Source organism: Misgurnus anguillicaudatus, chromosome 17 (genome assembly GCF_027580225.2).
Source record: "Misgurnus anguillicaudatus chromosome 17, ASM2758022v2, whole genome shotgun sequence".
NCBI classification, from domain to species: Eukaryota; Metazoa; Chordata; class Actinopteri; order Cypriniformes; family Cobitidae; genus Misgurnus; species Misgurnus anguillicaudatus.
In genome coordinates, this window is record NC_073353.2 from 13,575,058 (window position 1) to 13,601,835 (window position 26,778).

At 36.2% G+C, this 26,778-nt stretch overlaps 1 protein-coding gene and 4 long non-coding RNA genes across 6 annotated transcripts; 3 read left to right on the forward strand and 2 right to left on the reverse strand.

The window, feature by feature from the left end:
- The first annotated feature begins 1,799 nt into the window (after positions 1-1,799).
- On the forward strand, positions 1,800-4,802 carry LOC129421207 (uncharacterized). Its single transcript, XR_012358176.1, has 4 exons — positions 1,800-2,092; positions 3,037-3,097; positions 3,230-3,376; positions 4,551-4,802. It is a non-coding gene; the product is annotated as an uncharacterized lncRNA (long non-coding RNA).
- A 2,762-nt stretch (positions 4,803-7,564) lies between these two features.
- On the reverse strand, positions 7,565-10,078 carry LOC129451505 (uncharacterized). Its single transcript, XR_008646790.2, has 3 exons — positions 9,960-10,078; positions 8,579-8,645; positions 7,565-8,444 (listed from the first exon to the last, which is right to left on the reverse strand). It is a non-coding gene; the product is annotated as an uncharacterized lncRNA (long non-coding RNA).
- A 1,239-nt stretch (positions 10,079-11,317) lies between these two features.
- On the forward strand, positions 11,318-26,710 carry LOC141350246 (uncharacterized). The gene is made up of 2 exons (XR_012358289.1): positions 11,318-11,906; positions 26,321-26,710. It is a non-coding gene; the product is annotated as an uncharacterized lncRNA (long non-coding RNA).
- On the reverse strand, positions 13,218-16,492 carry pou3f3a (POU class 3 homeobox 3a). Of its 2 annotated transcripts, none has more exons than XM_055216030.2 (2): positions 14,360-16,492; positions 13,218-14,169 (listed from the first exon to the last, which is right to left on the reverse strand). In XM_055216030.2, the coding sequence occupies exons 1-2, from the start codon at positions 15,621-15,623 to the stop codon at positions 14,123-14,125; spliced, it is 1,311 nt and encodes a 436-aa protein (XP_055072005.1). In that variant the 5' UTR covers positions 15,624-16,492; the 3' UTR covers positions 13,218-14,122. The 2 variants fall into 2 exon arrangements, with proteins under 2 accessions (XP_055072005.1, XP_055072004.1); XM_055216029.2 differs by having other exon boundaries at positions 14,400-16,488.
- Positions 15,461-21,260, forward strand: LOC141350245 (uncharacterized). The gene is made up of 3 exons (XR_012358288.1): positions 15,461-15,596; positions 17,450-17,540; positions 19,861-21,260. It is a non-coding gene; the product is annotated as an uncharacterized lncRNA (long non-coding RNA).
- Positions 26,711-26,778: the final 68 nt, after the last annotated feature.

Here is a 26,778-nt window from a genome sequence, read left to right on the forward strand (position 1 = left end):
GAGCAATGCATTGCATAAATGTATAACTTGTAATGCAACATAAGTCACTTTGGATAAAAGTGTCTGCCAAATGCATAAATGATGTGGTCCTAATACTGTATGTACAACTTAGGTATATACATACCAAAAGGTACCTTTGAGGTATACTAATATGAACTCTTTCGGGTGGTTTCCAAGACAGGGCTTATCCTAGTCCTAGACTAAAATGCCTGTTTGAGTGAGTTGCCTTAACTTAAAATATCTTGTATTGACATATCTTAACATATATCAGTGCCATTGTTTTATCTCAAGATGCACACCAGTATTTGTTTTTGTAAGGTCCCAGGTGAAAAGGAAATATATTTAAATTCTGTTGTTTTTTTTGGACATACTTAATATATTTAAAGCACACTATACTAAGTGCATATTAAATGTATTATTTTGAAACAACTTTGCATTATATTTTAAATATTGAAATTGTGTTGAATTGGAACAACTTTAAATACAATGCCATTTAAGTGTATTTTTATAAAATGCACCTCTCATACTCTTGAAATACAATTGGAATATATTTAAAGCTTAATTTTAATGTGCTTCAAGAACATTTCAATAGTACTTCAGCTTATAAGAAATATATTAGCATTACACTGTTAAAAAATATAATAGCATTACACGAATAGCATTACTATTTTATTATAAAGCTATAATTAAAGCTTTAATATTTAAAATGTTATATTGAAAAGTGCAAAATCATTAAATATAAATATTATGCCACACACATACACAGATTTTGAATCTAGAATTTAATATACTTCATATTTTCTTGTATATATTACAAAAATATCTAGAGTAAATTAATAAACAGAGACATAATCTCTTGACCAGAAAGATACAATATAAAACAAAGATCAGTGAAATGCAATTACAGAGCTACTTTTATAAATTTGTACAACATTAACACATTACATGTATTAATAAAAAGTACACGATGAATATATAATCATTGAATATTCATATAATCATAATCATAACAATAATACTGTAATTCTCTGCACAAAAAGTTACTTAAAAATGCATAAGTGCATTTTAACCAACTTAAGATACAACAACAAATAGCTCAACCAAAACACAAATGGTTTAGATGACACATTTTTAAGTGGAGGGTCACTTCTTCTTGCAATTCAGACAATGTAAAGACTGTTTTATCACATGGTTTGTGAAAAGGAAACAGAATATATACAAAATTAACCTATGAACATTAGCCTTCCATGTTTGAAATAAATTGCATATATGCATGCATAAAAGTTTGTTTGACTTTTTAGTTTACCTTTTAAAGCTTTGACTGTGTCCTGCGTGTCAGTTTTATCTGTCACAGCACTCTACAAGTGGCAATAAAAAATAGGATTAGACTCATGATATAAAGCAACCTGTGTGTATTACAGGAAATATATTGTGTTTTATACCTAGGACATGTTACATGTGTCTATTGTGGTCTTGCTAATATGAGGAGATTTAGGAAATCAGAAGTTATGCCAAATGGTGTAGGATGACTAGGCCAAATCCTCTACAGCTTTACAAAATAAAAACAGATTTTTACATGAATAACTCAAAAGGACAGAAATTAGCCACCTGGAATGGATGTGTTGCAAACATTTTTCTTCCAAATCACTTCTCATTTGTCCCGATTCAACAATGTCAATAGCAGTTGATCTGAAAAACAACAACATGCTATTAATATTTCTAAGATAATATAAAAAACAGGCAGGTAAATGATGATTAATGATTTGTTTTCTTTTTAGAAATGACTTATCCTGAGTGCAATGTACACTGTAACAAATTTCTGTAATTTCTACAGCAAAATTTTACAGTTACTTCTTGTTCTGTCATTTTACAAAGTTTAGCTGTACATTGCAATGCATTGTGGGTCAAAAAACTATTACAGAAGTTGACAGCTTTTCCCCCACAATAAATTACAGGTATATTTGCGCTTGCCTGTAAATGATGCAGTATTACAGTTATTCACTGTTGAATGCGTTGCACGAGGCAGCTTGACGCCATTTTATGTCGGATTGCAGAGGAGCAGGGACATTGCCACGCCACTCATCCACAATATGTAAGTATACTATTATAAATAGCTATTATAATTGTTAATGTTGGTTGAAATATAGTTTACCGTGTATCAGTCAAGCCCCACAATAAAGTTAATAAAGAAATTTTGAACAAGCAATCCCAGGTGAAGCAGTTTAGTGGTTAAAATAAAGTAAATGGTATAACTTTCATGTTAACCCTTTTCATATTTAAATTGGACTTCAATGCGTTAACGTCACTCAGGCATGCAAGCAGGGTGCGTGCATGCGCGTACATGCACGTCCACATTGATGCATAGGTCTTATACATGCATACATATATTTTGAAATATTAATATATTGATAGGATCAGATCGAGAGTTTTTAACAAACGTGCGTGTTCATAGGCGCCAAATTCTTTCTCCGCCGGTGGCAGCGTCAAGCAATGCTAAGCAACGAAAGAAGCTCTGAAGCGCCCACGCGATTTGAAGAGGAGAAAAGCGGCGCGGTCACGTTTTCCGCGTGGTTTCAGACGCGACATGTAAAGTAAATGTAAAGCAACTGTGCGCGTATGTGTTGGCCATTTCGGTGGTTGCTCGAGCCGAGCCCCGGAGGACCCAGGGGATCAGGGCATATCTGCGTGTTTATTGTAGCACTTCCACTCATAAAACAACAAGTGAGAAACCTTTTTGGGGTTATAATGTTTCCACCTGCGCTGAAAACGGGTTCTGATGGTGTACTGGTAGCGCAGATTGATACTTTTTCGCAACTATAATTGAGAGAGAACGGCCGTTTCTCAACCGAAGGCTTCAGTCTCCGGAGGTCGCATATGCAGGCTGTATGTCATCAAGCCTGGTTTATTATTTTCATTGCAAGTCATTAGCATATTACAACAATGTATGATCAACAAAGAATAATAGTCAAGCTTTAAAAAATGATATTGCTATGAAAAATTACTGTACATTTGAATCTATTTTTCTTTGTCTTTTAGGTGTTGGAAACAGCAACAGACGTTGAAAAAAGACTACAGTTTCCTGACTTAATTGTCTAAGGTAGTCTATTTTTTGTAATGAGTTGTAAGCATTGCAAAGACGGGCTATGAAGGACACAAATTAGTTTAACGTGGATATGTTCATGTGGAAAGCAACAGATTTTTTGCATGTAAACCATTTGTTTATGCTTAGGTGAATCAGCGTTTGGATGCTGAGCATCGGGTGGTTGTGCCTCCACATCCCAACTTCGTGGCTGGAATGGCAGCTTTGTTTTCTATCTACAACAACTTCAATCTGGTGTACCAGGAGGAGCAAGTGCACACTGGAGATCATTCAAAGGTAACTATGTGCTTGAAGTACAATGCGGTTTATCATTATTTTGTAAAGTGTGCTATTATGAGTAACAGAGATTTTATTTTGCTTTAAAGGTGCAGTGTGTAATTTTTAGAAGGATGTCTGGACAGAAATGCAATATAATATACAAAACTACATTATCATGGGTGTATAAAGACCTTTTCATAATAAATCGTTATGTTTTTATTACCTTAGAATAAGACGTTTTTATCTACATGCACGAGGGTCCCCTTATGTGGAGGTCGCCATTTTGTGCACCATGTTTCTACAGAAGCCCTTAACGGACAAAATTTTTTGTCTCCGACAATGACACATTTTTCTGTTGGTGGCTACTGTAGCTTCTCTATGCGTTTCAAAAGCAAGGGATGAGCAGTGGGCTGAGCCGTTGGTTGCAATTCTCAATCTCTCCACTAGATGCTGCTAAATTTTACACACTGCACCTTTAAGTGTGCTTACAGGAAATCCCTTTAACATGATTTTTTTAGTTGATAAATTGATTTAAGTTAGCAGTTATTTACCCAAATGCTTTATATCATTGCAGAACCAATTAATTGTAACATTCAAACATTGACAATAAAGATTTATTTGATTATATATTTTGAAAAGTAGTTCTGCATTGGGGTAACTGAGCATTTAGGTAAATAAACTGCAAACTTGCTTATCTAGAATGTTTTTCAAGTCTGAAAGCACTATAAAGTTGCTTAATACACTTAATATGGTGTATTATGTTATGAATACTAAAATGTTATATTGTTGTGGTTTGTTTTATGTTTTGTTGTCCTTTGAAGCAGGGGATAGTCGGGAAATTTTCAACCAGAGGACCTGCTGCTTGAGGTTATGTTAATGCAACTAACCTAACCATAACTCATGCAATTTTGTGACTAGAAATCCAAATCATCCCTTCAACTGTTATGACCCTATATTTCACTATTGTCATTGCATTGCAGAACCACTTCCTGGTTTAGCTTGCCTGGACAGCACAACTGAAATTAAATTAATAATAATTACCAGCTGAATTGCTGTTGCAGTTTTTCTGCACTTAAGCTGAAAAGGGCAAATCAGCTTGATTTGCACAGCCTGATGTATTTTTGCACTCTCATGTAGAGCAGTTAAGGCACTTTTTCATAAAGTTTATTTTCATGTGATTTTGTGATTTCAGATGCTTCATTGGACTGAACCCGTCCAGTGGGACCAAGACAGCAAAGGTGGTTAGCCAAAAAAGAGGGAAGGTACCGGAGAAAAAGAAGAACCGCATTAACCCTCACGTCTCCTCTCTCCTTAAGCGGCTGATAGATTTTGAATGGCTTCAATTGTAAGTCTCAAGCGACTTCCTCACAATATGAATGGACAATGTTCTAAATGTTTTCTGAATTTCACTGAATGTTAAGAAAATGAATAGAATATGCTGTTAAGAAAATGTACAGTATTGTAACACTGTATTTTGTTTTAATAATAAAATTTCATGATTTTGCATCTTGGACTATGGTTTTATTTAACAGTTGAAGAGAATCTTATCCAGTGATGTTTGGATTTAAAGCAAGCCTGGTCTTATTTAAAACACTTTACAATAGGCATCAGCAAAGATTAACTATTTATTTTTTACAACAACACAATGTATTGTAAAATATTTACAGATTTTTGCTGGCAACTCGAGTTGGCAGCAAAAAGATGTAATTATTTCAAAACACATTATGTTGTTGTAAAAAAGATTCTACAATAACATATTGTATTGTGAGGAATTTACAGATATTACCTGGCAACTAGAGTTGCCAGGTAATATCTGTAATTTGAAAAGAAAACAAGATAAAGTTGTAAACTAAATTACAATAAAGTAGTGTTTTAATATAAAAACCTAATACTTTGCTGTAATTTATGTACAACAATAACCTGTAAATGAAATCCAGTATTATACTGTAATTCATTTTTACAGTTATTAAAAGCAAATTCACAAAACTTTACAAGACTTTACTGGCAACTTTTTTGCCAGGTACTTACTGTAAAATCTACAGGCAAATTCGTTACAGTGTATTAATAAATAATTTTATTGAACCCAACCTCAGCAGTTTTAGATACAATCTCTCATAAAAGTATCCCTTTTTACATTTTCATTTTTGTATACATATGTAATTAGAAATGCATTTTAATAATAAACAAGAAGACAATAAGGTTGTCAAGATTGAACTGATATAAAAACATCAGCCATTTAACATTATTGGAGTTGGCTGAAGAAAACGACTACATGTTCACATCAGTAGAGACAGCTCAAACATACATTTTAGACTATAGCATTGCATGAGAAACATTTGAAAAACATACATTTTGGACTTAATGTTACACAAATAATAATAATAATAAAAACTTACCACCAAGAATAAGTATTTCTATTGGCTGTAATTTTATCTGTTCGTCTCTACTTAGACTAGATTAGAAAATTGTGGCTCTGAAAAAATAAAGGTTGTTATGATTTCTGAAATACGGAAGAGAAATGAGATGCCTAGTCACAAAATAATGCTGTTCCAAGTACCACGTGCGACATACGAACAAGCTAGGATAAACTAAAGACATAAGATAAAAATGTTCTGTCATCACTTACCCTCTTGTTCTCTCGTTCATCTTTAAACAAAAACAGTGTGCACTTTAGTCAGAAAAAAATTATAAATCAATAATTATAATCACATGAATACAAAAATACAACTTGTCATTAACTTTTTAGCAGAGACACACATGGATATCCACATAACAACCGACTTCCTCTGTAAACTGTTGGCTCATTATATATTTATTTTATTCACTGGGCATTGCCATCATATCATATTCTCGGTTTGCTTTGGCGGCTTGTTTTGTGGATAATAAGATCACTCTGATTACTATCATGCCTCAATTTATTCTTTAGCCTTTTATATAAATTATTTTACAGATATTGTTATGTGTTCTAAAACCACAATTTAACTCTCATCACATTGAACAAATATACAAGGTTGTTTAAATAAAACCTACTATTTACAGATGAATAATAAGAGTTTATAATGACATTACAATGAAACACGGTCGTTTCCTCCTACTTATCTAAATCTTGTGCACGAAGACTGAAAAACAGGCCAATCTCAACATAACACCAATTGTGATGTTGCAGTTGTGATGTACGCCCTCAACATTCAATTTAAATGACACATTAAATTAAGTAAAATGTTGTTACAATGCTAAAAACAACGTTGTGACTGGCGAGCTAGCATTATGTACTAGTTAATGCTATATGCTAGGCTGAAGTTCTACTAACAGTTGCAGGTCCATAAAAAACCCACAAACTTACCACTCAGTCCATTTCCAATCTCAAAATAATTGATTGTTTCTCAAATTCCTTATCTTCGTCAGATACAGGCTCAAACATATAAGGTCTGTTCACACAAACACAGAGCTACTCAATAGAGCTGCTCTGATAAACAGCCAATCAGAGCAGAGCTTAATATTATTATTCATGACCCTTCCAAATAAGGTAATAAGAGACCATTTCAATCTGGGGACAAAACTTATGGTTGTAAATGGACATGTAAAACCATTTCTGGATAATTTTTGCACTTAAAAAAGTCACATACCTTATGTAGATATCAAAGAACAATGTAAAATATTGCATTTTTTGGCACCTTTAAAAGTCTTTTTGAACAATCAGTTCTTTTTACAGCCTCCTCTCCATGTGTTGCTAAAAGAAATGATGTTACAACTTTCCCTGTACACTGAAAAAAAATTATTCATTGAATTTAATAAATTTTTTTAAGGTAAGTGGTTGCAATCAATTTATTGAAGCTACATTTAAACAAAAGTTGTATAATTTATTTTACTTTACTATCTTTTTTGTTTAAATGTAGCTTAAATAAATCGATTGCAACAACTTACCTTAAAAAAATTGATTAAATTCAATGAATGATTTTTTTTTCAGTGTAACTGAACACTGTAAAAATGCACTTAAGTATAATCAACTTGGATTTACAAGTAATTTCATCTTTCATTTTTTCTTTTTTTTTTACTAGTGATGAGTTGCTGTAACTCTAATTCAGCTTAATTTTATAAGTTACAGCAACTCATCACTAATCAACATTAAAAAAATCTAAATTCAAATGACTTCCAAGTTGATTATACTTAAAAATGTAAGTGCAAAGTTTTTTTTACAGTGTAGAAAGTGTAGTGCACCATTAAACAGCATTAAACTTGTTACTTGATACATCATTACAATTATTTCGATTGTGTCATTTCCAAATCCAAAACCAGTAGGGGGCAGTGATGATCAGTCTGTAACAGCATAAGTGCAATGCAAACCTCAGGTATCTTTGCACATCAGCTGACAATATAGTGAAGCAGTTCATTCAAGAACTTCCATTTAATTGAAAACTTCCAATGGCGTCCCCCTACTCCATCTGGTCACGCAGTTCAAATGTTAAAGGGAAGGTATTCATAGCTCAAAAAACACAAAGATAAATACACTTACATACACATGTGCTAGTAGCAGGTGAAACATGAGCCCGTGAGACTCAGGAATGAGACAGGAAAGAGCCACACAGACTTCCTTCTCCCCCTCTCCCTCGTGCAACCAAAGTGCTGAGCATGAATATGAAAGAGCGGCCCTGCCAGGCATCAATCTACATAAAGTTAAAATAAAATATAAAAATATTTTCTTGTGCTTTTTTACTACGGGTTTGCCATTTATACGCCATCGCCTATTAATCAATGCATTCTCTATCATTTCAAAAACATGAAGAGTTATAAAACTTTCTTTTCTTAGATTTATTTGCATTATGCAAAGCCCAGACATCTTTTGAAGTAACTGCCACTGACCTGCTTCTCAAGGCTCAGAGAGAGGGCAACAGGGCAAGACTGCTGGGGTGAGAGGGTGGGAACGGTTCAACAATCAGCACACTTCAACCGGACTGCAATTCTCAGCAGGCCCAATCACGTTAATCAGTGTTTGTTTCCTGTGGAGCTCCAAGTCTGGTGTTGCAATGTGGCAATAATTAACAGCAAACACAGGATAACTGAAGCCCCACTGTTATAAATATGACATCTGAGGGAGAATTGACAGCAAAGAGAAAAGAATCAAGGTGGCATAAAGTTTAACATTCATGTAACACAGGGTTAGTCAAGGAGAAATGCTGCAATCTAATGCATTATGTCACGATTATGAGTGTACACACTCACTGTGTATGTGATATTTTCCCCTCTCTGCCGCCCTTATCATGGTGCTTTGATACAGAAGCCCTAATGACTAAGACAGAATAGCGGGATTAACACATGATGCATAATAACAGTCTTGTGTTCATCACTTCTGAACAAGGTTTGGAGAACAATTACTAGCAATTAAACCACCGCCAGTTATTCAAAGAGATAATTATGTCCTTAGTGTATTGCATCAATTAGCTACTTTTATTCCAGCCCGCAAACTCTCTGCTACGGTTTTATGCGACATGTTTGGAGAGGCTTGAACAACAGGAATTCCTGCACTTATCTACTCTTAATACTGATAAGTATGGTGAGCGCAGAGAAAGTGAAAAGTATAATCTTGTCTATGAAAGGATTTTGTTGTTGTGGCGTTTGTTGTCATTTATAATAATGACATGGTCCAAGGAGACATTTCTCTGAAGTGACTATTTGGATTTAACTTCTTTACTACGAATGGGATTTTTAAAAACGGCGGATTAAAACCAACCTTGAATTGGTGTTGGGGATGATTTTTTTGAGCTGCCAAATGGCATACTTGTGTAAATTGAATTCAGTCAGTGCGACGGGCCGACGTGCATGCCGTAATGGCATTTCCGAAGGGGCCTGTTTTCTAATGCTGAGACCTTATTCAACGGGTTTAGGTCTACATTTTTTCCCATTCTTTCAGAGGGAGATTGACGCTCTAGGAGCTTAGCTGAAATTCAGGTGTGTCCTTGAAGAGATATGGCTTTGTGCTTTTTGATGACCTCAATACAATTCTGACTCGATCCATTCAGACAAAGATTTGACCTTAACAAATTGTGCCGTGCCTACAGTGAGTTGAATTCGAAAGAGCTTATGGCTGAAAGGACACTTGATAATGTGTAGTGTTCTTCAGAAACAGTAAAAAAAACAAGCTGATGCAAATATTCAAAGTCAAGGTGTGCATATTTTGAATAGATGACGCACTTTTGCTTGGAGTATATTATATGACATTGTTCGTTTTTTACAGAAACGCAAAGGCGTTTGAGCAAGAAGCAGTAGTTTGTTGCATTGTGGTGCTTTTTTATCCTTTTTTGGGCCTCAAGGGTATAATAGCTAACTCCAAATACCTGTGTCCAATTGTAAGTAATCTATTAAACCACATCGCCCACAGCCTATTTCCCCTCTGCTTCACATCCTCCAGTTAATGTGATAGCTGCAACAAAGCTTGGACACCTTTCACCTCCCATTCTGAGTTTATGTCTTTTATCACTATTCATTCGCTCTCTTTCCCTCCATATTTGTGATCGTTGCCTATGCTTGCCGAAGGTGGAAGTCTGTGGGAAAGCGTGTTATTGTCTAGCAGCAATGTTGAGATTATAGAGGTTAAGGATCTTACCACTATAGCAGCGTGGCCCTTGCCACGTGTAGAGTCAAGATGCCGTTAAGCATTTTTATGTGTGGTTTTGGTCCCCATTTCCACAGGTTCCAAGGATCGGTCACAGGCAGCGATGCGTTCCGGTACTATTCAATAGGCAGGCTCTGACATGCTGTCACCTTGGCAACTGCTGCCAGGGTAATGTGCCTGGCGGGCTAACTGACCTCAGCTGGCATTGTGCCATGGGCTTGCAGCAGGTGTGTGACAGCGAAGGTCCCTTGGCCACTAATGCAGCCATCTTCTATAGCCTCAGACTTTGTTCGACTATGTCTACTGGCCTATAAGGTCTAATGGGAATTCCTAGAAGAGAAAAAGTTGTGCTGTGTAGTGACACAGTTAAGTGACCAGTCAGTCAGCATTAAACAACAACTTTATAAGGACTGTATATATAAGCATTTTAAAATAAATAAATCACCATAAACGTTTGGATTTCTTCTCTGAATATCTCCTTAAACTTCTTATTTTATTTGTAACTACCATTAAAGGTTTAGTTTAACGTTGGGGATAAAACCAATACTTTTTAAATCTTATTTTTCTTGTGTTCAATTGCAAATAGATCAAAATCGTCAAAAACATGAATGTAGCTTAATGAAAAATGTAAATGGAAGCGTTCAGTGCGTTTAAATTATAAATAATGTAATTTACACATTGCAGTTCTTTTTATTCGATAAAAATAGTGTAAGATTTATACTCAGCTGAGTTTATACTGAGTTTAATACTCTATTAGTGCGAGAGGTAATTCCAAAAGATGGCGCTAAAGAAATATAAGAGGGTAAAAGGTATCTTCATTGGTTCATGCATTTAATCTGTGTAAAACATCATCTAAAACAACCTAACAAATGATTTAAATCATAGAAACACGACAAATTAAATTAAATTAAATTAAGCTACTGAAATAGTAACAATTTTAGTCCTCCAAACTTAAAATGTTTAAAAAGTTAAGAACTGAATGCCAGCGTCTGTTATATTTTGATATTTTGGAGTATATCCTTTATACAGTATGTACAGACAGTACCAATGTATAGGCTACCTAAAAAGAAAACAATTAAGAAAAAAATAGCCTACTTTATATCTGGCAACAATAGCGTAAAGCGTAAATATACTAATGCTTTTTCATTAATTTACTTTTTTGTAGTTTTAGCATCTTTTATGGTTACTAAACATTTTAACGACGATAAATTACATGAATAAATACATTAATTTGTAGAATGAATTTTACAGACAAAAGTTGATCAAAGTTTGACATTGTGTATTCCAGTGTCAAACTTTTTTGCGTCCAAAAAATTTTATTAAATAAAACAGAAAAATAAAAACTGTTCTGTGATATATTTTTTAATACACAGCAATTGCCTTATTTGTGTTTAATATTTTTTATTTAGGATGCACAGTCGTCTTTTCATTATATAATTACTTCTGTTTAATGTTGATGAACATATTTTAATTTCCATGTTCATGTTTGTTTTTCTTTTTAAAAATAACAAATATACGTTTACAATAATTTTACTTTTATAGTTTTTACTTGGATGATTTAAAACACAAAATGTAAGTATCATAAAATAATAACAAAACTATTAGTATTTGTTTTTTTCGTTGTAATTTATAAAACAGTCCCTTACGGCGCTGATGGGAAACTTTGTGTAAACAGAAAAATGTTTTGAAAGATACCGATTAATAATTTCGATGCTGTTAACAGTGTCAGCATTGCATGAAGGGTGGGGCGCTTGCTGATAACTACAGGTTGAATTTCGTTGCCATGCAACGGATGTACGGTAAATCATCCGCGAAATTTAAATCTTCAAGAGAAGGGCCGTGTGTTTGGCTGAATAGTCACTAGCCACACAAAAGTTTTTCAGGGAAAAAGATCAGCTGCTCTCTCAAGTCTCAACAGAAGCGTCGTTCAGCTGGAAGGTTAGTGTTGCGCTTTGCTGAAAGAGTGCTAAGCCAGCTGTTTTAAACATAGCAGAAATGCATACAAATAAGATAAATTGAAATTTGTTTTGATGAAAATTAAGGGCTAATAGTTGTGCTATTGCCCGTCAGAAACGTTCGGTTCAGAGAAAAAAGCAATTCAGTCACACAATCGTTTTTGCACGCTTTTACATTGCAATCTGATGGAAGGATCTAGGCCCTTTTGCACTCAGAGAGCTACGTGGCAGGCATACGAATTTCCATGCATACAAATTCACTCCCGCTTTGGAGCGTGCACGGAATTGATTCCAAATTACGTCACTCGCTGTGCGGGACGGTTGTGCTTTTTCAAATTCAAATTTATAAACAAACAATAACGAAATAAACGTTGCGTTTGCTGAAATCCCGCTAATTAAATGTAATTAATTTTGTTATTTTGACGTTTGTATTTCATGCTGATGTTGGAGAATGCAACACAGTAATTTAATTTTGTTCATCCAGTCATTTAATACAATCACGTGGAGTACATAAATGTTAGCCAAAAGGCAATAATTATATTATATTAAATTATATATAGGCTATATAATGTATTTGATTAAAATATATTAAACACTTCTCTGAACTGATGAGGAAGATAGCTATTATACTGAAGCGCTTATCTGTATGTAGCAAAATATATAAAAATGCACACATCGATCTTACTTTAGTAGTAGTTTCTAAAGGTTACATCGAATGACATTATCATTTCTTTTTTCTTTCTTTTTAGAAGACCTCGGATTTTTCGATGTGTTATCTTAAGGGAAAATAATATAAACTTGACATAATGCATGTCATTTGGAAATAATGCATTTGTAGCTTACAAACTATTTTGTAGCAAACTATTTGAAGTAAACCTGTACAAAATATATTTATCACCGCATTTTCACTATTTGTGCAACAGCTGCGTGCAGCTTGTCTTAACTTGAAAAACGTTATGAATAGCAGGTGTTACAGGCTATATTGACAGTTACTGAATGAACACTAAAAAAATCTAAACGAAAGCATAGAGAAAAGCAGGCCAACTAACATATTGATGACATGAAACGTAACATGACAACCATGTAGGCCTATAGACCAAATGTGTGAAAAGAGCAAGTAAAAGAAACTTATCTAAATACGCAGGCCAAATGTCGAATTATTTGTCAAGACATTTTCTGAGCAAATAAAAGGAACTTTCGTTTTTTTTTGTTGTTTAGAATTTGTTTTAAATCAATTTTTAATTCAAATTGCAAAAGAAAGAAAAATAGAAAGAAAGAAAGTTACACAGTTGCATCCGAGAGCTATCAGATTTATTATTCTCATTCACCTCTCGCTGAGTCAGTACTGAACTTAAATAACAACAACGGGGGAAACGGTTTGACAACGGGTTGCTTCAACTTTGTCAATGCGTTTGTGTACAATATCTGTATATAATAACAAGTGTGATACTAACAGTATAAAATATAATCAATATTTAAAATGGCAGAGGGGAAGGCCTACAAGAGATGCTACTATAGGTTGAAAGTCATCACAGCGCGCAACAAATCTGTCATTGCTCATGAAAATATCTGAGAGATTGTTTCTTAGTGAAAAATATAAAGCAAATCATTTAAATCAACACAGAGAATTTATATTGCCAAATTTACACAGACGTGTTATCAAAACCCACCAAAAATGCCTGCCTAGAAAAAGCAGTTAAGAGAGGGCAATATCCACGATAATTCAGCCAAACAACAACAACAAAAAAGTGTTAACGGGGTAGGCTGAAATTGAAAAATAAGTGCAGCTTGAGAGTAACCAATCTTTTTTCTTTTTCCTATTTTTTCTTAAGAGTTTTCTCTGTGTAAAGGCTATTCACAGAAGTGTGGTTCACAAAAATACTATAAGATACAAAAGGTGTAGTCTGTTGCACATAATAATGCTCCAAGAGTATAGACAAGACAAATCCTTTCTGTTAAAATGAGTAATATAATTCCTGTGCGTAAAACTGATACATGTCCTGGGTAAATTCTTCCACTGTTTAATATTTAATGTTTGCTTGCATTGATCCATGTCCTTGGGAGTTCTTGTATAATTTCCCTTAAAGGGGATCCATAAAGTCTTTGTTGGCTTTGGGTTTGTCACGATTTCGTTGTCAGTGCACCAGAATCTCCTGGCCATAGGTGCTCGTAGTTGTCACGTTGTGGTTGTTGTCCGGTTCATCTTTCAAACTTGCACCTTTTAAGTAATCTATCACAAAACTCTCCTGAAACACAGAGCAAATACAGTCATTTAACGTTAGGGACATTGGAGGATAAAACGCACAGTTTTAAAGATGACTTTGTGGTTTGCGTTTCTCTGTTTTTACATAGAATAATATTTGTTATCTTGGTGACAAGCGTCCAATAACTTGAAGTGTGCATAAAATAATTTGTTCTACGTCTCAGTAAACATACGTTTGCAGTCCATGGACGGAGGCGGTGTGTCTGCACTCACGTTGCCTGCATGGGTGTACACGTCCTCGGGTGTCTGTGGGATTCCGGGCGGCGTCATCCTCTTCTCCTTCTGTCTTCGGTTGCAGAACCAGACCCGAACGACCTCTTTTTCCAGCTGTAGGTTGTCTGCCAGAGAGGTGATCTCCTGTGCTGACGGTTTAGGACATTTCAAAAAATGGCTCTCCAATGCCCCCTTTACGCTTACTTCTATGGAGGTGCGCTTCTTTCGTTTTCTACCCTGGGCTGCTATTTTGTCAATGCTGGTAGGACTGCCCGTGGTGGAGTCGGCCTCCTCCAGCCACTTGTTTAACAGTGGCTTGAGTTTGCACATGTTTTTAAAGCTCAGCTGCAGAGCCTCGAACCTGCAAATGGTAGTTTGGGAGAAAACATTTCCGTAAAGAGTTCCTAGTGCTAAACCGACATCAGCTTGGGTGAAGCCCAGTTTGATTCGGCGTTGCTTGAACTGTTTGGCAAACTGTTCCAGGTCGTCGGAGGTCGGCGTGTCCTCGTCGGAGTGCGAGTCGTGGCTGTTCACTCCCGCGTGGTGCTGGTGGTGATGGTGGTGAGGGTGCTGCGGATGATGATGGTGGTGATGATGGTGCTCCATATCGGGAGAATCTCCTCGCATCAGCCCCGGGTGGACTAAACTCCCTGGAGGGTTCAGCATCCCGTTTACCGTGAAGCCACCCGGCTGGGAATAAATGAGGGACTGCTGGGACTGCTGCTGCCCTCCGGTGATGGTGGAGATGTGCGAGGCTGTGGTGCCACCCCACGCGCTTTGATGGGACTGGTGAGCACCTAGGTGCGAGGGTCTGTGGTGCAGCGCTGTACCCGAGTGCAGATCTTCCCTGTTTGAATTATTCTTGACATCTTGTTGTTGTGGACTACCCGCCATTCCAACGGGGCTGGAGGACCAAGGGGAGCCCGCTTCAGCAGCTGCGGCAGCTGCGGCGGCGGCGGCTGCTGCAGCAGCGTGCGGCAGTGAAGTAACCCACTGATGCGCATGGCTTAGCATGTGTCCCCCGTTACTGACCGTCATAGCTCCCTGCATGAAGTCGCTCTGCACCATCTTGATCGCGGGGTCTCCTCTGTAGCCGCCCGACACCGAGGTTATGGCAGCACTTCCCGGCTGCATGCCACCACCTCCGGACTCCGAATGAACGATCGAGGCTGATGAGAGGATACTATTGCTGGCCAGGTAAGGATTTGAAGCGGCCGTGGCCATCCCCCTTCACCACTTTGAACAATTCTGCTTATTATTATTCCCCCTCCCCGTATTGTCGTAACTTTTATCCAACCCTCGAAGGCACGCTTTATGAATTATTCAAGCTGGAAAAGTATGCCTGGTATTTTGATTTGGTCCTGCACAGTCAACGCGACACAAAAGACGGTAAAATATATCCTTCAAAAACTCCTTTTATTATAGGAGAAAGAAAATACCTTCAGCGTAGAATTCCACATTATGCATGGAAGTTGGTTTCACAATGTTCCTCAGCATACCATTCCTGATGTATTTTTTCTTAAACACCAATTAGGATATCAAAAATGGTCATTCCACATGAATAAAAAAAAGTTGATTCTAAAAAACAAACGGCATGTGACGATATCCCCAGAACTTTATCTTCCTGTGGAAAGTTAGCAAATGTTCCTATGTAAACTTCTTACTGGTCCAAAGCAGCTCCAAAACATTGTCTTACAGAGTCCCGGTGCTCATATTTCTTCAAGTTACCCACGTTAATCTTCGATGCATTCAGCTGCACACAACTCTATTATTGCGCGCGCAATGAGCAACGTTCACCGTACTCGCGCTCCTAGTTCCTCTCTGTGAGCATGAGAGCACGCGAATGTTTACGTTCGGCCCCGCGTGCGCACACTATCCACATCCTTCACCCAATTACAACGAGGAAGTCTCTGCGAGATTGATGCTCATTGGATATCCTGCGGGAGAGTGACAGATCTCCCAGCTCAGCTTAGAGAGTCCAAGCCAAGGAATCACATCGAGGCGTTGCAATTTGCTATGTCTAATTTGGACGTGTCAACATAGACTTTCTATCTGATCAGAAAGATTTAGTTAATACAATTAGGGAACCGCGCATTTATATTGCACTGCGTTATTCGTTGCTTGTCTGCCGTATTCGTTGCATACAGTGACGTTTGTGGATGCTTTGTTTTTGTTACAAGGAACATTTTTGCCCTTTGTTCGCCTACCCTCTTGTTAAATACCTTCTTAATCTGAAGATGTATTGTCTGCAACATGGATTTAAAAGCCAAAATAAATGTATTATGTTTTAGATTATAATCTTGTTTAATATTTTATATGGGGGTATAACAAACAAACAGGAAATTCAGAACGCCAAATGAAAGGCAAAAGCAGTGATGCTGCGGTTATAAACAAAAAGTTACAGATAAAATATAAAAGCATTAATAATAAACACTTTCATAACAATTTAATTATTGGCGTAGAAAGTACAAATAAGGTAAAGATGGATTAGATTTATTATTATGAGTAGTAGCCTATTATTATTATTATTATTATTATTATTATTTTAATAGGCTATTTCACAATGTTAACATGTGTGCACAACTTCACGAAAAGTTTCATAGATTATTTACATTTGTGTAATTCTTTTTTAAAATGAACTCTTTTTTAAAGAAAGTTTTTAAACTTGAAAATTACTATTTTAAAAATAATAAAAAAAATCCATTTAGCGTTTGTGTTATTTAAATTTATTTAATTCTCATCTAATTCAAACTTTTAACGTGCGCAATTATTTGACATATTTCACAGCAACAGAGTACAAAGGTAAAAATACATAATTTTTTTCAAACAATTAAAAGTCACCACACGATTAAACGAACCCAGTATTATTCCATAGTTGGTTTATTGATTTATTATTATTTCTTTGTTTGTTTGTATAAAGTGGCTTCATCCACCCCTTGCAACATATAACCTATTATACAGTATAGTGTGGAGGACAGGGACACTCCTGCAGTGCGAGCGATGAACAGTTAGGGCTGATTTTCATTTGCATACATTTTCATATGTTTAAGTGAAAATAATAGCGGAGCAGAGAAGAGCCGGATTCACTCGAGACGGCGGAAGAGAGAGAGAGAGGGAGCTGCGCTGGATTTCAGTCTTGCGGTAAGAGGTCTTCCTCTCTCTCTCTCTCTTTTTTACACTACATGGAGGTTTTGTTTTAATCGTGTTAAACTGTTTGAATTTAAAGGCCGTGTTGTTTTGCACTACGATCCAATATGTGTAACAGGCACAGGCATTCTTCCGAGCACATTTCAGATTTCAAAGCTTGTTCTTCATTGAGGGCCTTGAAAAGGCGGTGATAGTCTATACTCTAGGTTTTTAATTTCACACTATTCATAAAAATATGACAATGGAGGGACAATCGTGACGGCAAGATGAAAAAAGAAATGAGAGGCAATATATGGCAGTGGTTACATAAACTCTTTTACATTTTCATTAAGATTCTTTTGACAATGGAGAGACTTATACCAATTTATATCATGGATTCATGAGGCATTTTTTTATGTTCCAAAGATGTCGAATTAGTAGTTTAAAGTTTTTGTTGTGACTTTTGCAGCAATTAAAAAAAAGAAAATAAAAATACACTATAGATAGCCTACTGAATGGAGACCTTTAGCCCAGCGCAGTCGAACTTTGATTTAAAAAGCTGTGAAGTTATTTTAGAATTAATGAAGTGGACTAACTTAATGGTTGTGATCTTTATTCATTCTGTGGAAATGTATTTGTCCCTTAAATCAATTTTAGTAAGGACCTAAAACTTAAATTGATTCATAAAAAGCAATGAATGCGTGAGCTATTAAGATATTTGCAATAACAAGCATTATAAGAATTAATTTAAAATAGGTATGTACCGGATAATGTATAGTTTAGTCGTCTGTCACGGGTATCTAGATGATCCATCAATCATTGTCTGACGAAGTGATGTCTAACAATGGCTCGGTGTGTCATGTATAAATTAAGCTACTTTACGCCTCTGTACATTTGGCGCACTAATTGACGCTTGTTAATAAAAGACTCACTTGGGTTAAACCACGTGGTGTAACAGATTTGCATAAAAAGTAATAAAATTACATTTTCAGATAGCTGCTACAAATGTCTTTGCGCCCACAGAAGACTTAATAAACTGTTATGGATACAAACGATGAAAGAGAGCACTATAGTGCACTAAGTCTGCTGTTGCTTTTTCAGCATTTTCATTCTGAAATATTAAAAAAGATACATTGTTGAATCTAGCGTAGTCAATCCCATTACATGTAATTAGTTGTAAGGTGTAAACCATAAAAGCAAAAATAATGTATCTTCAAGTTTAAAGTTATACTGCAAGCTATATGGACTACATAGCTGCTGCAAGTTGTTCCATTGTCATAACTGATCAAGATAATTTATAAATTAAAAACTATCTACATATTCTAATAACAAGCTCATCAAGCATGTTCTGAAGGTCCAAATAAAATGCATGAATACAGGCTGTGTACGTCAAAATTTCCTCCAAATGATTCTTTTGCTTACAGCATTCTCAGACACTCCCCAGTGTACACACACACACACACACACACACACACACACGCACGCACGCACGCACGCACGCGCGCACGCGCACAGAGAGAGAGAGAGAGAGAGAGAGCGCAAAAGAGACACACACGTATTTCCCCGTCCCTGTATTACATTAATCAAAGCACATATTTCCCAAGAGAATTCACACATGGATCACAGTAAATCCTAGTGAAATTGAATCACACAGAGGCCTAACTCAGCAGCCTGGCTGTTATTTTCCATACATATTTTTGAGTGATTTCTTGTAAGAGAAAACATGAGAAATATTTACACCTATTGACATTCACTAAATAAGCTGCTTTAAATAGGCTTCCTATAGCTAGACAGGGCATCGGCTGGTATAGCGCCATAAACAACCTCATGACTTAAAACATTTCTTGTACAGTATTTCTTTCATGTGCAGAACGCATCAATCAGTCTTTTTGTAGTTTTCAAGACTGGTGTGAATTTGGTGCTTAAATTTGGTCGAGGTATACCACCCTGATCTCACAAGAATTCGCAAACATTTTCCGAGTTGGCTTATTTGTATGAAGTTAAGCATGCAAAAACTTTCGATTATCATGAAAAACAATACCGAAACCCCAATCCCTAACCCCAATGTCACAGGGGTCAAGGCAAATTGTACAAAAATGTGGTCGTCGGACAAATACGAATTAGCCACCTAGTGAAATACATACGAATTGTCATGACATAGCGTATACAGTTGCTTTTCCATCTAATAAGTGTTAATTATGTATCATTACAGCAATTTTGTGAATTTCCATTTCTAGCTATACAGAACTCAACCTATTCAATCAGAGAAAAGTTGTAAAAGTGCTGTTCTTTCCTCTGCAAGTGACTTTAATTCAAATCTCTTTTCCCCCTGCAGGTAAAAGCAAGTACAGCTGATAAAGACAAGACACACAAGGCCTTCTTTCATTGAACGGTCCTTTATAAGGGCAGGGTGGTTGGGGTTATCTTTTCTTGTGCTGCTCTCTCTCTCTCTCTCTCTCTCTCTCTCGCTCTCTCTCTACCTTTAGCCATGTACATGTATAACTGTACAGGAAGCAATGGCACTGTTCTTTTGAATAGACTATTAATATGTTTACCATATCATATCGTACTGTGCACAGTTGTAAACCCACAAAAACATTTAGTCGACTCATTGAAAGATCTTAATAATTTCTGTATAAAAACAGTCCTGCAGCGCTTCTGAAGGGCCCTAAAGCAAAGGTGCGATTCAGCTATGCTCAAGCTGTTCTGTGGGTAAAGCTCATACCAGCTGGAGCAGAAATCACAGAATTGTCTTTCTTTCCCATGTGCTACATTTGCATTTTACTCAGCTTACCAAAAGAAATCGCCTGCAGCGAGAGAACTCTAACCACCATACATTTAAGAAAGAAAGAGAGAATAAAAGAAGCACGAAAGAACAGAGGCAGACAGACCGAAGGAAATGAGAGATAATCTCAAAGCTACTGTCCATTTCCACCGTAGTCACAAGCCATCATGCGTAATGGGAAAAATGCATCAGCATGCACGTCTGTAGATGAGGCGCAATCCCTTTGTCACCTAACCACAGATATCTTCTCTATCTCTGTGTGGTCTTAAATAGTCTTTTGATGGTTTCTTTAGAACAATTTACAAAAAAAAACCTTTGCGTTATTACGAAGAGCAGTGGTATTACATTGGCATCTCTACTGTGACAGGGTCATTCTCAAAGTGGCCAGGGTGTAGAGTATCTTCCTATGTTACCCCATATAGCCGCGTTAACGCCATCAGGCCCTGCTAACTGTATGTGGCCCCGGCTCTTCTGACAACTAAAGGGACCCATCAATGTTTCAGCCCACAGTGTACGACTCAAAGGGCCTTTAAAGTGAGTAAAACCCATTCTCTTTAATTCTGATTACACTCTGAAAGTGTCTTTAGCATGTGGCGGCTAAATTGGGCTATCAGCGCTAAGTAGTGGCGGGGAAGAAAAGAGCCAATTATGCCAGTCAAAGCCAGATGATGATTCTCATCTTCACTCTCTCTAACGCAGAGACACACACAGACACACACAAAAAAAAGAAAAGAAAAAGAGGAATACGTCTCCTTTTGTTCTAAACTACAGATATTTTACACATATCTACACATATCTGTATTTTACATAGTAAAGTGGTTCGTAATTTTATATTCGCTCTTACAGAATTATCTGATGTGTTATAATATAAACAGACAGAAGTGATATTACTTCATTTCCATAACAATGAACAACATTTATTGTTAAATAATAAAGAAATAGATAAATTATATACTGTGTTCTGAATTTATTTATTTATTTATGTGTTTTTTAATGCAAGGTGGGTGTTTATTTGTGTGGGTTCAAAAACCAAACCCGTTAAAGCTTCCACAATACAGAAAGAGTTATCATAATTAATTATATACATGTAATATCTGAGTTTGCCAATGCCTGTGTGATTAATGTGCATTAAAGACTCCTTCAAACCGATTCACTGTTTTGCAGTTTAGCATTCTCTGAAATGTACTGTACTGTTTTATTTCCCATAGTCCATTAACTCCTGATAAACTCCTGAATACTCAAAATCCTCCTGCTGTATGTGAATTCATGTGCACAGCATCCAAACTTTAATATGCCAGGACACTGCTTTTGTGATCAAAACATTGGGACATTCAGAACAGTGCCCCTGTAGCTTTACTGATCCATGCAAGCCATACGTATTTAAAATGTATATGTTAAATGTACTGTACTGTAAATCGCTGGATAAAGCATCTGTTAAACACACATGAGAGACTAAAGAAGAGGATAATGATGCTTTCATTCATAAGAGCAGATCACAGAAATATGTAATGCATCCTGTATGAAGATCCGTCAACCTGATCGACATGAGGGACACAATGGGCATATTCAAACAAGCTTAACACTATCAATAAAAGTACACTAACACATGCCAAAAGCCTGGCCAAAAAAACAAAAAAAAAACATAAAAATATGTATTTTTAATTTAGTCGACATCTGTATGGTTGTTGAGTTAGTTACAGTTTTGGTATACATTGTAAACAATATTAAGCATTTATGTCAAATCAACATATATTTTTATGTCAACTTATCACAAGCCAAAACTTAGTAGGTTGAGTTGTGTACGAAATTAACTGTACAAAAACATGCGATTATTAGAAAAAAATGAAACAAATAATTATAACTCTGTCGCTATAACGTCACAGGGGTAAAGGAAATCGTACAGAAATATATGAATTTGGTTGTACGAATTCATACGACTCAGCCACCTAGTAAAATGCGAATGAATTGCCATGAGATTGCGTTGGTATGGTTTATTGTATAAATGCATGTTTCACATGATCTTAAAATCCTTTTAAAAAACTTTACGCATAATGGCTTCAACAAATAAACGTTTGATTAAAATTTATGTACAGTATATGCTTGTTTACCGTATTTGTTGTGGTAGATACCAGTTTTGATATTTTTATTATTACTATAACAGGTGAAAAAAGCATAAGAAAGAATGAGTGGTGTGTCTAAACATTTAACTGGTACTGTACCTTTGAACTTTGTACACTTCTGACTTTAAATCTGATTGGTCAACAGGCATTCCAAGAGTGTTGATGTGGCACTGAGACGCATTCTGTTTTGTATCACTCTGGCCCAGTAACCATTGAAACTATACTACGAAAAAGTTATTGATTTCCACAGCGGACACTCCTTGGTTTATACTTACTGATTTACACATTTTTGAACTGTTGCATGAAAATAATATTGTATAGGCTGTGATAACCTCCAGCAATGCTAATAGGGGTAGGGTTTCGTTATTGTTTTTTATAATAATCGTACGTTGTTGCATGATTACTTCTGAGATACACCAGAGAAAGGTGTAGATGTCAGGGCACTTTACTGGAGGTAGTCCTGTCATATTCTCAATCGTGAGCTTGTACAGGTCGGCCAATCTGGTTCCGTCCATTAAAGGTAACTTTTTTACAGCATTCACTTGCTATTGCTATTTTGTCGATTATCGTTTTAAAATGTAACAATTAACATTAAGGTTGTATTTGTTAACATAAAAAATTGATTAGATAACAAGAACTAACAATGAACAATATTTTTACAGCTTTATTAATCTTAGTTTGTGTTATTTTCAGCATTTACTACACTCTAAAAACTAACGGTGCTATATAGCACCAAAAGTGGTTCTTTGCTTATAATCATAGAAGAACCATTTTTAGTGTCATATGCACCTGTAAAGCACCTGTGTAGAACCATATAGGGGCCATATAGCACCACATATGGTTCTACATAGCACTATATGTTTCTACACGGGTGCTACACTGGTGCTTCACCGGTGCTATATGGCACTAAAATGGTTCTTCTATGATTAGGAGCAAAGAACCACTTTTGGTGCTATATAGCACCGTTTGTTTAATCAAAAGTTGTATCTGTTAACAACACCATGAACTGCCATGAATAACTGTATTGGCATTAACAAAGATTAATAAATTAAAAACTTTATTTAGTTAAGTGCATTTACTTATGTTAACAAATGTAACCTTATTGTAAAGTGTTACCAAACAAACTAGCAAAAATTAGAGTGCTAGCGTTCTTTCTACCTCCACCTAAACTGCACCCAAAACCATCTGCTAACTGATAAAGGGTCTATTGCAAAAAAACATAGTTAATGTTCGAAAGTTTTTTTTCTGACAGACTTCTGTTCCACTCCGCTTACTGTCCTGGTCTTTCTTCACAGCCCTTATCTCCTTTTCACAAGAGCTTCCAGAGTCTGTGGTGCTCAACAGGTTGTTACTTCTCAAACATAGCTTCACACACATACACATATTACACATTAACACTGCTATACATACACTCTCAAAAAAGTACAATAGTGTACTTTTTGAAAATGCCCCAAATGACAACTTTTGTACATTTAACACGAATGTCTTTTTCGCGTCACAAAATTTCTAAAAATAGTGTTTTCGTGTCCGTGGCATGACTTCCTTTGTCGTGTCATTTTATGTATTCTTTTCTCATTTCCCTCTATTTTTAAATCATTGTCGTTTGGGGTTGAGGTTAGATTTGGGGTTAGGATGTACTTTTATGTATTGGTTTCTACATGTTTCTCTTCCGCTTTTAAAACTATTCTCGCCTGGAGTTGGGGTTAGAGTTGGGGTTAGAGTTGGGGTTAGAGTTGAGGTTTGGGTTAGGATGTACTTTTATATATTGGTTTTTACATGTTTTTTTCTGCTTTTACAACTATTTTAGCCTGGAGTTGGGGTTAGAGTTGGTGTTTGGGTTAGGATGTCTAAAAATGTAGCAGAAAGTGATTCTAACCCCAACCCCAAGTGACACTGGTAAGAAAATAGGAAAAAACAAGGAAAAAACAACACACAAATGAAACAAAAAAGGAAGTCGTGCCATGGACACGAAAAACTATTTATAGAAATTGTGTGCCAGTGACACGAAAAAGACATTCGTGTTCAAGGCAAGCAAAAAAGCTGAATTTCGTGCCATGGACAAATAAATGAATCAAAATGTTCATGACTATAACCAGATTTTCCGTGAGAACAGTCTGTGAAAATCTAATGATGTGAAGTTGTATCAAATGTTTAGAAAATATGAATTAAACAAAACAGAAAAATATAAAAAATATAAGTGTGCCAACATATCATTTGATTAATGAATGAATGAATGAATGAATGAATGAATGAATGAATGAATGAATGAAAAAATGAATGAACGAACGAACGAACGAACGAACGAACGTCTTTATTGTCATTGCATGTATAACATGCAACAAAATTTGATGTCTGAACAGACAGTATATATCAACATTTGCATAAATGACAGGAATAAACAATAAATAGATAGATATATAAACATCAAATCCTAAAAACAACAAAAAATTTATCACATAAAAAAAACTAAAATTCTGTGTTTAACATTTTACTATATCATGAAGAAAAGGCCAATAACAGCTCAGAATAGATGAATAGATCAGAAAACATCATTAACCTGAATGTGTACTGACACTTGAACTTTCTTTACTGTAAAATATTAGAGCTTTTGTATAACACTATCAAAAATCTAAATCTTTGTTCAGAGATTGATGAAATCAGTGTTGAGATACATTGGCCTCATACACTCACATAATCTCTTCCAATTTACAAATCACAGAATGCATTGTCACCCCATGTACATTTGATTATGACCTGCTATCTTTCACACATGGATATTCAAGAGACTGTCATGGTGTCACATTTTGGATTACATATAAAAATACTATTTTTGATTTTTAGCTAGTTGTGTTCTAAATTCATAAATAATGGCATGTAAACTTTTAAGATTACTAGTTGATTCACATGGATATTTGGATATTGGTTCAACATAATTGAAAAGACAGAAACATTTATTTCAATAAGATTTTTTTTCTGCTGGTGATAACAGATGCTGTGGTTCCAGACAATTTAAAAGTGTTTTTTGGAGTATCAGCAGATGGTCCTTGTAGTCCACTGGCTGATGATTCTTACTGTTTTAACACTAAATTTCCTCAAGTTGATGTTCTAAAGCTGAAGCCTCCGGATTATTCATTTTAGTAAAATGTTGTCAAGAGTTTAGGATGGATTTATTCATGAATAATACTTAAAATAAAAAACAGAAACAGCTTCACATACACCTAGTTGCCACTACTCTTAATGGCAAATTCATTTTTGATAGATAGATAGATAGATAGATAGATAGATAGATAGATAGATAGATAGATAGATGATAGATAGATAGATAGATAGATAGATAGATAGATAGATAGATAGATAGACCCATGTAGGCAGCACCAAACCACACAGTTCAAGATTTTTTACAACCAGAATAATCCACTGAAATTTGTCACAAACCACTTGCCATTTGGTCAGAAACGATGTACAGTTTAAAAAACTTCTCGAAAGCAGGACATCTGGTGTGCTAAACATCACCACTGCCTCACTTTCACACGCCACACCATTTTTGCTGAAACAGATTTACGGTTTGCCAAGTGTTTTCCAGTAATCCCCTGCTGTGTTCCACTGGATGCCGCTGAACAGGAAGTGCCAACCTCACAGAATATCTGGCAACACGACGCCCGCTAGAAATCCTACGTAGGAATGTTAATCTTTTCTAGTATATGCGCGACGCATATATATTCGCGAGCAAACATTAAAATATTTGCACAAGTCAAATTATCTTAAGTAACTGAAAATAAGTAAAAGCAACAGAGAACGTCCAAGCGAGCTTAAGTACACAAAGCTCGCCTTTGTGCGTGAATGTTTTCAGAGGGTATTTACAGCTCGTCCTGTGTGTGTGTGTTTCACAGAAATTACCAGTAAAAACCCCTCGCCGTGACACTCAACAGCCAGCTGGCCCAAGTAGCCTGAGTTACCCAGGGACTGTGGAAAGCCAGGCTGGCACAGGGAGGGCAGCTCTGGGGTGGAGAGGACTGGCAGATCCAGGCCTCCAGGGGGAATAGAGAAGCTATGAGTCCAGAGAGCGGTCATCTCATGCTAGAGGAGGAGGAGGACTCGGCCGGGCAGCTCGACTCTTCTGGGACCTCGTTGGTCTTGCTCCACCGCTGTCGTCCTGACCCGCCGACTCCCCGTAGATACTGGCACGGTGCCAAGCCGTAATGGCAGGCTGCACAAAGGCACTCTGCCAATGTCCTGCTGCGAGTTTGTGACTGGCAATGAATATAAATCAGCTATGCGTGTATGTGTGTCTTTTTAAGCTGTTTGAGACCTAGTCCTTTAATCCATTGAAACTGAATGCGAGTATATA